General features: G+C 43.8%; 1 protein-coding gene across 1 annotated transcript in view; it reads right to left on the bottom strand.

Moving 5' to 3' along the window:
* Window positions 1-12,712, bottom strand: part of EXOC2 (exocyst complex component 2) — a 300,400-nt gene that overhangs the window by 263,782 nt on the left and 23,906 nt on the right. Inside the window, exon 4 of the mRNA XM_030210951.1 lies at window positions 11,024-11,150. Coding sequence (XP_030066811.1) covers window positions 11,024-11,150 — 127 coding nt within the window. The remainder of the gene's footprint in view (window positions 1-11,023; window positions 11,151-12,712) is intronic.

The raw sequence follows: 12,712 nt of genomic DNA, 5'->3' as shown, positions 1-12,712 counted from the left end.
CTGAAAACTAAGTATAAAAAGTAGTCTGATTAAGGGATTTTTTAAATTTATTTTATAAATACAAAGTACCATAAAACAGGGGTGGGCAACCCGCAGCCCACCATTGAATTTTATGCAGCCTGCAAGATCACAGAAACCATACACAGAAAACGTCGTTAAACGTTTGGGAAATTTGCAAATATTTTCAACACAGCTTCTCTAACAGTTTGTTTCTAATGTTTTTAGTTAAGGTTTCACTTATTTATCATAGAAGGTTTATAGAGCTCTTTGTATTTCCAGTTCCAATATTATGTTATGCTGCAGTCCACCAGGGATAATACGGGCATTCATATGGCCCTCTGTGTAGGAAAGTAGTCCATCTTTGCCATAAAATATGAAGCATAAATATGGTAGCTTCAAAGAGTTTGTGCCTTGCAGCTGATACTGGGTAGTTGGCTATGAAGATGGTTGAGGGAGTTGTGGGGATGGGCAAGGTGAAGGTATGTCTGTGAGAGAGGGTGGATGTGAAAAACTGACATGTTTAGGTAGATGAAGTGGGAAACGGGTGAGGTGCATTTAAATGTTGGGCATCTGTATGGATGTTACATGAGTTCCAGGATTATGGCAGCTAGAGCTGCAGTCACAAGTTGAAACTTTCACACTGGTCGAATAACATACCTATTGCATCATTTAATGGTTATTTATCATTGTGACTGTGCAAAGATGTCACTAGCGTAGGAGTGGTGATGGAAGGTATGAGAATGAAGTGGGGAATGTGTGCGCATGTGTCCTACGTTTGTTCTGGCTTCTGCCCAGGAGTGAAGGGTTAGGACAGTCATTGTAGTTGGAGATTTGATCATTAGGCATATAGACAGCTGGGCAGTTGGTGGTCATGAGGATTGCCTGGTCACTTGCCTGTCTGGTTTGAAGGTGGTGGACCTCAAGTGTCACGTAGATAAGATTTTAGACAGTGCTGGGTGAGGCCTGCTGTCTTGGTACACGTGGGTAGCAATGACATAGGAAAACGTGAGAGGGAGGTTATGTCAACCAAATTTAGGCTCTAAGAAAGCTGAAATCCAGAACGCCCAGGGTAGTATATTCAGAAGTGTTCCCTGTTCAGGACCCAAGAGACAAGCAGAGCGCCAGAGTCTCAAAGCATTAATGAGGCAATGGTGCAGAGAGGAGGGTTTTAGATTAGTTAGGAACTGGGAAACATTCTTGGGAAGGAGGAGCTTATTCTGGAAAGATGGGCTCCACCTTAATGAGGATACAACCAGGCTGCTGGCATCAACATTTAAAAAGGAAACAGAGCAGCTAATAAACTAGAAACTGAGAGAAGGCCAATAAATCGCTCAAAAGTGCATGGTTCAGAACAAGGTATCTTCAAAAAGTATCACCAAAACAGGGAAGATAGGGAATCCCGATAGTGAGGTGGCAATACAGACCATAGTAGATCAGGAGGCATATTTTCAAAGCACTTAACGAAGTTGCATACAGAGCAGACACATATTTTAAACATATCAAATTATCACTGTTATCTGCTGAGCAAGTTGTAAATAAGAATAACAAACATTGTTTGAAATGTCTGAATGCAAATGCCAGAAGCCAAAGAAATAAGATGGAAGAGTTAGAATGTATTGCACTAAATGAAAAGATAAATATAATAGGCATTGTCTATTATCATTACAGCTATGAGCTTTGCTTCAAGGCCTGACTTTGGTTCAGGATCTCAAATGAGAAAAAACCTTACAGGCCCATGACTCTAACCTGAACTTCAGTGTGACTGCAGAACTCATGATCTGTTGTGCAGCAGAATGAGGAACGGGCGTAGGTGTGATGGGAGCAGAGTGGAGTGGACAAGGACTAAAATGGGGGAACAAGGAGGGGTTATTGTTTTTTTCCCAGCTTCAGCAGGTCACATGTAGAAGTCATCAATGCACTCCATTCATGACAATCAGGATTCCATGCTGGCCACAGCACAGAGACAGTAATAGCTGCTCTTCTAAGTGAGATACATAGGGGCTCATTTTCAAAAAAGAAAGACATCTAAAGTGTCAAAGCAGCATTTGGACAAATTTATTCTCAAAACATCCAAATCGGTATTTTCAAAACCTATTTTGAAGACGTTTATTTATGCAATTCATCGACAGTGCATCCAAATCACAAGGGGGTGTTGTCAGGGGTATTTCAGGGTTGGGATTAGGGCAGACCGAGGAAAATCCTAATAGTTGCATGTTTCTTAGCTATAATGGAACAAAACGAAAACATCTAAGGTTCAAATTTCAATGTTGTAATTTAGATCCGTTTTTAGAACAAGTAAAGGCACACAAAGGTGTCCTAAATGACTAGATGACCACAGGGAATCAGGAATGACCCCGACCCCCAGTTGTCCCTGACCCCCCTCCCACCTCCCCCCAAAATGGGAATGAAAATGGTATTTACCAGCCTCTATGACAGCTTCAGATGTTATAGCCAGTTCTACTAGAGCAGCAAGCAGGTACCTGGAGTAGTGTAGTGGTCAGTACAGTGCACTGTAGAGAAAGGGACCCACGCCCATATCTCACTCAGCCTGTCACACTTGTGGTGGAAAATGTGAGCCCTACAAAACTGACCAAAAACCTACTGAACCCACATATAGGTGACCCCTTCACCTATAAGGGATATTGTAGTGGTGTACAGTTGGAGGCGGTGGTTTTTGGAGGGCTCAGCAGACATCTTGGGGTAACTGTGAGATAGGTACCTGGGAGCTTTTATATCAAGCAGGGGAGTAACTAGGCTCGACGGGCCCCAGAGTTAACATGGGGGAGAGTTAACATGGGGGGGGGGGGTAGTGTTTAGTATACCAAATAATGCCTTACAGTGAAATTTATGATGGATTTCTAAGTAAACAGTTCTATGTCAACATAAACCACTTTCATATTTATGGAAACTTTGGAAACACTGACATTTTTAAATCTATTACTTCAGTCACTCACAGAACACAAACCAATCTTCATTTACAGAATAAAGAACTAAATATTAGAAAAGGATACACTAAGAAATCACATTCTGTATAAGCAGTACAGCACAGGAAAAATAAAAATTAATTATCTACTATAGGAAGCAAAATGAAGGATCACTTTCTACCCCAAAATAAAACCCACAAATAAATTATCTGGATATCCATGAAATATTAAAAGTGTGGAACACAATGGGCCTCATATTCAGATGATATTCAGACCATTCCTGGTCGGTTAAATAGCACTGATTATTGGCCACAGTGTTTAAATGTATCCCACAAAGATGTACAAAAACAAGTGGGAAGTGGACCAATGACTTCAGGACGTAGAGACTATGATGGTGTGTAAAAGAGTAAACTTTATTGAAGACTCGACACAGTACTGTGTTTCAGCCACAGGCCTGCCTCAGGAGTCTAAAAAATTATTTAGAACAAAAAACATAAATCCTATATAATAATTCTCACCTCCAACGTTCTGACTTGCCTGGGACCATGGCTCCCTCGGAGTTGGTCTGCTAGGCTCCGTAGATCAGACTGACGTCAGTGGCTGCATTATGACGTGAGCCAGGGTAAGAAACAAAAAAAAACACACAGCTGATCGAATCCCATGAACTGGCACGTGCACAAAAAAAACCCCCAAAAAGCCTCGAGACTGGCTGCCACCCTCCCGAACCTGCCGCGCTCACCAACCGCCCTGACGACACTGCCGCCCTCCCAAACGCCCCAGACAAGAAGCAACGAAGGATCAGATATCATCAGTGGCCAATAGGAAAGGAGCAGAGGGAGTAAACAAAAGAAAAGAGACATCAGATTGGCCAGTAGGAGAGAGAGAGGAGACTCTTAGCCAATGGGAGAGAGAAGGAACAGAAATCATCAGTGGCCAATAGGAAAGGAGCAGGGGAAGGAGACAAAAGAAAAGAGACATCAGATTGGCCAGTAGAAGGGAGAGGGGAGGAGCCGCGATGCAGGGAGCAGCGAATCAGCACACAACGAGGCGGACCCAGCCAGAATTGACGACGGCGGCAGGGGAGGGTTGGCGGCGGGAAAGGGGGGTCCCGGAAATCGGAGGGGGGGTCTGGAAGTCGGAGGGAGGCAGGGAAGTGGAGCCTGGAACTCGGAGCGTGGGAGGGAGAGGTCTGGAACACAGAGGGGGGGTCTGGAATTCGGATGGAGGAAGGGAGGGGGGAGGGAGGGGGGACGACGACCCTGGAACACGGAGGAAGGGGGAGGCCAGGCGCACACACTCTCTCTCAGACACACACTTGCACACAGTCACATACACACATGCAAATTCACTCTCTCTCTCTCACACAGTCAGTCACTCTCACAAACATACACACTCCGAGGAAAACCTTGCTAGCACCCGTTTCATTTGTGTTTGAAGCGGGCCTTTTCTACTAGTATAAATATAAAAATAAATAAAATTTGAGTTTTCAAATATAAATTTCTAAAAAGTTTTTTGTTGTTTTTATCAAACACCTAAAACAATGAAATGTGTATATAACATCAAAAAAGGTCAATACATCAATAATTCTAAAATGTGATAATATATAGATGACACATATAAAAGAATATTGATTAAATCAATAATATATATATTGAAAAACATCTATATATTATCAAATATATTGATGTATTGACCTTTTTTCATGTTTATATTTATGTTTTTTGTTCTAAATAATTTTTTAGACTCCCACAGGCAGGCCTGTTGCCGAAACACAGTACTGGGTCGAGTCTTCAATAAAGTTTACTCTTTTACACACCATCATAGTCTCTACGTCCTGAAGTCATTGGTCCACTTCCCACTTCTTTTTGTGCATCTATACCTCGTGCGATTTAGTGTTCATGCACTCAGTGGACAGCCTGCCCCATTTGTTTTCCCACAAAGATGTCACATGTACGTTAGGCGGGTATTTGCCGAATAGGAGTTAAGACAGCATACTAGGGTATACGCGTGCAAGTGGACACAAGTCCCTTGCCACACCTACTATTGTACACTTCCTCACCCCACCACTCTATAACCAACTGCCTGCACTAGAGTTGCCATTGCAAAAGAAAATATGCCGCATTCTATGATTACTTCACAAACTTTACATAACAGAAATAGAGCTCCAGTAACCAAATCCTGTAAACAACAAAGCACATTCCAGAACAAGAAAAACCAGTGAATCATCTAACATGAAGAGGTCCCCGTAGACGCCCAGAAGCTCCTAACCACAGCTGTTTCCTGAACCGCAGATGCCAGTACCTTGCGCATGCTCAGTTTTCGTCCATGTGCAGAATACCAGCATAAGACATCTTCAGGTGGCGGGGCTTAGGGATCCCTGCCAGCTCAGGTACTTGTAGTTTGGAACTAGCTGTTTTGAACTTATTTCTGTAAGATAGAAACACCCATGCACTTTAGATTGATGTCCCTCCTTCATATTTGAATTTAGAAGATTTTAGTGGTAGTGCAATTCGTTACAAATGAATCAAATTCTGAGCTAGTTCTAATAGAATGTTTGCAAACACACATTTTAATATCAGGGCCGGGCAGCGATTAAAATTTTTAACTGCGATTAGTTATGTGGTGGAGACATTTGGTTGCGTGATTAATTGCGCTATAATGATAGGTTGCATACATACACTTCCTTCCCATAGCACATTGCTCCCCCTCCCCTACCTTTCTCCTCTCCTATGGCATCCTTCGCCTGTAAATACATCTAAGTGTTTCCTCTTCTGCTGTTAAACCTGTTACCCCTGACACACAAACACCCATTTCTCTCAACTGCTACTGAACTCCAAGCACACAGATCCAGCATTCCCCTCAGTCCCTACATTTATCTGGCTTTTCATAGGGTCTCTGGCAGCAACTGCCACATTCTACTTGCAACTGATTCCGATGCCTTCCCTCTGTTACACTGTGCCAAGGTAGAGAGGAGGAAAGCAATGCTGGACAACAGACAGCAGTTACAAATTTTAATCATGATGAAAAAAATTAATCCTAGTTAAAACTTTAAAAAATTAATCGAATGAATAGTGCACTAAATGCCCACCCCTATTTAATATTCATTACTAGTAAAAAAGGCCCGTTTCCGAAACCAATGAGACGGGCGCTAGCATGTGTTTTTTTTTGTGTGTGTGTATGTGTCACAGAGTTATTTTGTGTGTGTGTGTGTGTGAGAGAGTGTGTGAGGGTGCGGTGTGTGTGCAGGTTGTTGATGTGTGTCTTTTTTTGTTTTGTTTTTTGCTTGGGGGTTGGGGGATGTGCTGTGCTGTGCTGGCAAAGTGGGTTGGATTGGTGTGTGGCTTTGAGGGTGTGTTTCTGTTGTATTGTGTGTGTGTGGTTTTGTCTGTCAAGGAGGTTTGTGGAGGGGCGTCTTTCTGTTGGTGAAATGTAAATGTGGTTATAGGGGGGTCAGTCTTTGTTGAGTTTTTTTTTTTCCATGTTTTTTTTTGTGTTGTGCTGAGGCAGCAGTGTTGTTTTAGATGGGCGGAAGGTAGAGGAGCACGTTCTTTGTCTGTCGTTATTTTTTGGCCGTTTCAGGGCTGCTGTAGGGGAATGCTGGAAGAGGAATGTGATGTTGGAAGCAGCGCCATCTTTTTCCATTGGGCTGGGGTTCTGGGCATCCTGGAGGTGGGTGACGGCTTGCCTGAGAACGGTGATGGTTGTTTTAAGTTGGCGGAAGGGAGAAGAGCACGGTCTCGGGCCGTTGGGGGGTGATCCGGTATGTTTGGTCCATTTCAGGCCGGCTGCAGGGGAATGCTGGAACATTTATGCGCTGCAGGAATCAGTGCCGTCTTTTTTCGGGTGCTCGGGGAATCCCTGAGGTGGGAGACTGCTTGCCTGAGGCTGGGGATGGTTGGGCACGTCCTTGGCCGCTTCGGCAAAAGGGGAAGAGGAAGGGGGTGGGGAGTTACCTGCAGCTGCCTGAGAAACCATGTATTCTTTGTTTGTTTTGTATTATTAGTTTGCATTTCTGTTGAAGAAAGAGTGGATGCCTTTCGAATGATGGAGGTGGTGCGTCGGTGTGCGGTTGTTTCGTTAGTTTGGCAGCCAGTCTCCAGCGATTCCTAGGCAGGGAAGGAGTACTCCTCCCCCTTCCTTGGTCGCTGTTTGCTGCTGGCTGGGTCGCGGGTAATCCTTCCAGCTGGGCCGCAGCTTGTCCTGTTCGCCCACGTCCCAGATGGTGACGGGCACGTTGTTTTCCGGCTCCTCTGACTCCATGTCAAGCGATCCCAAATATAGTCTGTGCTATAGGCCCTCTGGCACTCTTCAGTACTGGCATTAGGCATTTAAAAATTTCTCCCCCCCCCCCCCCCCCCGGTCTATTTTTGCACATACCCACAGCAGGAATATTCTTCTCTCGTTCCAGCGGTGGTTCTGTGCTCTCCATGCTGCACAAATAATGAGCCATTCTGCTGGGGAATGCTCCTCCCTTATTGTCACGTAGTTTCCTCTGATTGGTCCGTCTTACGTTGCCTAGTGTTGCCTGGGAACGGTGTTGTGATGGTCCTTTGTGTTTCAGAATGTTGAGGGTGTTTCTTCTGATTGGTCCGTCATGCGAGGGCGGGGCAGAGAGACATGGTCAGTGTTGTGGCTTCACCACCATGAATCCATGAACCCTTCAGTGAGTGACTGAGTGACTTCAGAACGTTGTCTTCAGAATGTTGAGGGTGAGTTTTATTATAGTAGATATTTGTATAATTTACACTTAGAATCTGTAATACAGCAAGTAAAAGAGCTCTCCTTCTTTTGCGCTTTGTCCAAAAATTGCTTTTCTTCTCTTCTCTGTGTCAGGGTAAGTGAAGTGCCAGTCAAAACTTTTCTCCTGCAATTGACTGCCAGATTTTTCTTCCTGTTTTTTTTGTCCTCATTTCTTAGGAGCTCTTAATTTTTTACCTTGCCTTTATCAAACAATAGTATAGACTACTGTCTTTTTATTTAAAGTGTGTGGGGGTGGGAGCAACTCAAGGAGGGCAGGGAGGGGATAGAGAGGACATATATCCTTAAAAAAACTGATGTATGCCTTCACAATTTTAGTGCCTTGTCAGTGTGCTGAGATGAAAAAGGTTGAAAATCTCTGTACTACGCTAAAGGTGAAGCGTGCCAATTTCCTAGCTCCAATTATCCCCAATTTCATCTTATTTTTTCCTGCTTATTCAAAACTAGTTGTGAATCCACTATGATGGCTATGTCTCATTTTTGAAAACTGCTCTCCCCAAGGTGACTCTTCAGGTAGACCTGCTGTATTCAAAATGTTGTACACTGCTGATACTTGCACAAGCTCCAGAGGAGACTCTTCACAGCACAAGTAGAAAACACACCAATCCAATGCTTTCACAAGCACTGAGAATCTAGTGCTTCTGAAAGCCTCACATCTTGTTTTACTGCTACCACAAGATTAAAACCAAAGCTCAGAGTGATATTGTTTGTGTGAACTGCTGATAAATTACTTAAGGAAAAACAGTGTTGCTAGTACTGTTGCTTCACCAACTTTGCTATGGTCCATTAGATGGCACTAGAACATCAGGCTTCTCCATTTTTCAGACAAAACTGGCTCAAAAGCTACCATGGGAAGATCCTATCATCTGTGCCGTGTGGGTGGAAGAAGGCTTATCTGGAACTTACTGTAGATTTCAACTTTCATGTAACAGACTGATTTGCAGTAATGAGCCAGTGCAGAATGCAAAACAAGAAACATTCAACACAACAGAAAGAGGGTTAAAGCACACACCGCAGAAACAGTCAAAAAAAAGCACCAAGAGCCGTCAAGCCTGGGATAAACAAGAGTCCTATATTAAAAGAGACACACGTCCTCTTTCTACACACACAGTAATTACGGATTTAAATCCATGTGGTTCATGTTGTTTGCTCATATAAAACAAAAAGTGAGGAGAGTGGATAAGGATACCAAAAATTATATAGTTATTCACATGAAAAATAAAAATTAAGTTACATTTTAATTTTTATTTTTCATGTGAATAAATATATAATTTTTGGTATCTTCATCCACTCTCCTCACTTTTTGTTTTATATCCCACGGTTTCATGAGGGTTTTTACCTCCTTTTTTGTTTTTGTCATGTTGTTTGCTCTTCATCAATGTCTAGTACAAATTTTATACATCCACGGACAGGTAAAATATATTCTTTGAAACATCATTCTGATTGTAATACTGAGAAGGTAGTGCATTTTATCATTTGCCCTTGTTCTTTGATGTACGTTGGAAAAACCATATGAAAAGTTAAAAAACTTAGATGATAGAGCATAGAAGCAATATTAGAAGGGGTAGACTTTTTCACATACCTTTACAGGACTGAGGTTTTTTGTGTATAAAAGCGGCAGACATCATGGCGTGGTGGTAACATTGATGAGATTTTGTTACAACAGGAGCAACGATATACCCAAGCTGGACATTGTATCCCCAAGCAGGTTTAAATGGTGAAATGGATTTATCTGTTTTTCTTTCATCGCTTGTGCTTTGTCTGGACTCTATAACTTGGTTTTCCTCTTTTCCACTTTATACCATGATGTTTTTTTCTTTCTTTTCTTTTGTGCTGTCTGGTTTTTCTTAGTTTCACAATTTGATGTTATTAACATGTCTGTTCTTTTCTACGTTATAAGTTATAAAAATTGTATATGTTCATGGTTATTGTAACATGACGTATTTGATTTGTACAGTTTGCTCTGCTCATAAGATAGAGTACCGTTTTACAATAGATTTGGACTATTGCAGTAATTCATGCTGTGAATTTTATGTATGCTTTGTTCCTATTTTATGTTTGTACATTTTCTTTTTTTCTTCAGCTTATAATTGGATTTATAACATTGTGTACATTATGCATATTCTGTTTTTGTACTGTGTATTTGGACAACTCAACTTGTTTCCGTTTGGGATTAAGATCAACACATATCATCTTCGCATTTTAACATACATGGTTTGTAATGTATGAGAATAGTTTTTCACCACATATCTGGCTTTTTCAAATTTTTTTTGTTTTGTTTTTGGGTTTTTCTTTTTTTTTTTTTATAATGGTAACCAAGTTATTGAATACCTGAGGGTTACATCTTTAATTTAATATATCACCTCAAATGGAATGTTATTGCTGAAACCTTTGTAAGGAGGCGTGGCCTAGTAGTTAGGGTGGTGGACTTTGGTCGTGGGGAACTGAGGAACTGAGTTTGATTCCCGGCACAGGCAGCTCCTTGTGACTCTGGGCAAGTCACTTAACCCTCCATTGCCCCATGTAAGCCGCACTGAGCCTGCCATGAGTGAGAAAGCGCGGGGTACAAATGTAACAAAAATAAAATCTGGAAAGTGAAAGTACTGCGCCCTTCACTCCATTTTAGAGATATAAATTTAACTGCACGTGTGGGTTTTTTTCTTTTGATGCCAATCTGAAGATGCCAATTTGCAGCGCTATGCAATTGAGAAATGTAATTAAGTTCTATGCTTTAGTATTTTGTTTTATTTTTCACTATAAATATCAGAATATACAGCATTGACTAGTCTCTTATTATTCACCCTCCCCCCACACACACACTCAGGCCTAGCATCTTTTACTTCTCCCTCCACAGGTCCAGCAATACTCTAGCCCCCCTTCTCCTCACAGACCTCCAAACTTTCCGCTGCCATGTTCCATCTCCTCTGATGGTGGAGATGCAATACTGGAAAGGCCCTAGCAGGATCAACAGAAGACTACCTCCTTTTTTCAATGCAACTGCAGATTTGGAGGACTGTGGGGGTGGAGTAGCTAGATGACTAGAGAGAGATGTCAGACTCGAGGGGAAGAAAGGAAGGGAAACAGAAAGACATGTCACACAGTAGGGACAAGTTAGAGAGCACTATAGTTTCGCAGCAGGTGGGCCCTAACATTGCACAGCCCTGAGCTTTTTGCCAGGCTTGCTCAATGGTAGCTACACTCCTAACTGAAAACTTTGCTGCTGTTATAGGTTTGGTTTTTTTTGAGGGGGGGGGAGGACAGCAATATCCCTGGAATTCAAAGCCTGGTAACAGAATAAACACAAATCAATATAACGATATTACAAAAACTTCTGCACTTACTTGTCTATGTCAATACCAAGAGGATTAGCTGGTCTTAAGGACAAAGGGGAAATCCCTTTATTCCTATCAGTACGCATGTCATAGTAATTCATTTCATCAACCCACACAGCAGATGGAGCCAGGATACCTAGAAATTAACATGACATGTCTTTAGAAAAAAACAGATGCACTTAAGAAGTCAATTTTAGTAGCTCAAAATAGCTGTGTGCAGTCCATGACACCAATGACTGGGGGGAAGCAGTTTGTGGGGTAGAACTGAGCCATGTTGATGTGGAGGGCCTAGGCGGTAGTGGGGAAAGTAATACAGTGCGAGGTGTGAGTGAGGAAGGGATCAAGAAACTGGGCAAGATAGTTAGAGACGGCGAGCTGGGCAAGGTCTGCACTGACTGCTAGCACCGACTGCAAGGCAAGAAAGGTGAGAGAGGCAGTGACCTTAAGGTGGACTGGCACTGGATTATTCCTGTGTGTCCTGGACTGAAGAAGTGGTTGTAGCTGGTCACGTATGGCAGCTCTATCAAAGTTGTACCTAGTAAGGCAATTGCTGGTCAAACAGGTCCATGAAGCGGGTCCTGAGCCTAAATACTCTGGGATTGGGGTATCTCCTCAAGGGCCTCTTCTCCAAACTCTTATCCACATCCAGCAAAGCATCAGCCACAACAGCATTCAGCATATTCATGACTGACATGCAGGTGTCTCGCGACCACAGGTGCAACCCACTAAGCCAATGGTTCCCAAACATTCTTGGGTCACAGGGCCCCTATGCTACACATTTCCTCTCATGTCTCCCCTCTCCCCCCCCAGCATTGAGTCCTACCCTTGCTCACGGGGATGCCGAAGCCCCACCAGCTGAACGGGTCCACTGACCGAGGCCCAAGCTCCATGCTAAATGCGCCGTGAGCAAATCGGTGGGAAGTTTCAGCCACCGATGCCTGCATTCCCACTCATGCACACCTTCTCTTCCCCCCTCCCCTTCCATCCAGCCTCCGCCCTCCTTCTCTCCTCCCTCCCCTTCCATCCAGCCTCCAACCTCCTTCTCCCCCCCCTTCCCCTTCCATCCAGCCTCCGCCCTCCTTCTCTCACCCTCCATCCAGCCTCCGGCCCCACCCCTTCCATCCAGCTTCTGCCCTCTCTCTTTCTCCATCCAATCTAAGCCCCCTCCGTTTCTCCCACCAAACCAGCATTTACCTCATCTCTTCCCTCCTCCCCCGGCACTCCCATCCCTGCCGCTGCTGCTTCTCTAGACCAGCAGCAGCAAAATAAGCTACAGCCACTGCAAGGCAGGACTCTTCATTCACGAGGCTGCTGGCTGTGCCCCGGAACAGTAAGTGACGTCCGAGGGGGCAGGACCGTCAGCCTTGTGAATAGAAAGGCCAGCCCAGCAGTGGCTGCAGCTTGTTTTGCCGCTGCTGCTCATCTAGAGAAACAGAAGTACTGGCTTGGGTGGCAGTGGAGGGAGGTGAGGAAAATATGCTCCAGCACCCCTGAGAGTTTGATGCAGCACCCCAGGGTGCCATGGCGCACAGTTTGGGAAACACTACACTAAGCCCAGTAACTCCACTGTGCACTTCTCCACCTACTGCACCCAGTGAGACACAGCACCAGCAAACAGTCCTCACACAAACAGCACCAACACACAGCACAGTCTCTCCCAGCACCAGAACACAATCCTCACACAAAACAACAGCAACA

Source organism: Microcaecilia unicolor, chromosome 1 (genome assembly GCF_901765095.1).
Source record: "Microcaecilia unicolor chromosome 1, aMicUni1.1, whole genome shotgun sequence".
Lineage (NCBI taxonomy): Eukaryota > Metazoa > Chordata > Amphibia > Gymnophiona > Siphonopidae > Microcaecilia > Microcaecilia unicolor.
The sequence above is the reverse complement of the archived record's forward strand: the minus strand, read 5'-3'. Positions and strand labels throughout refer to the sequence as shown.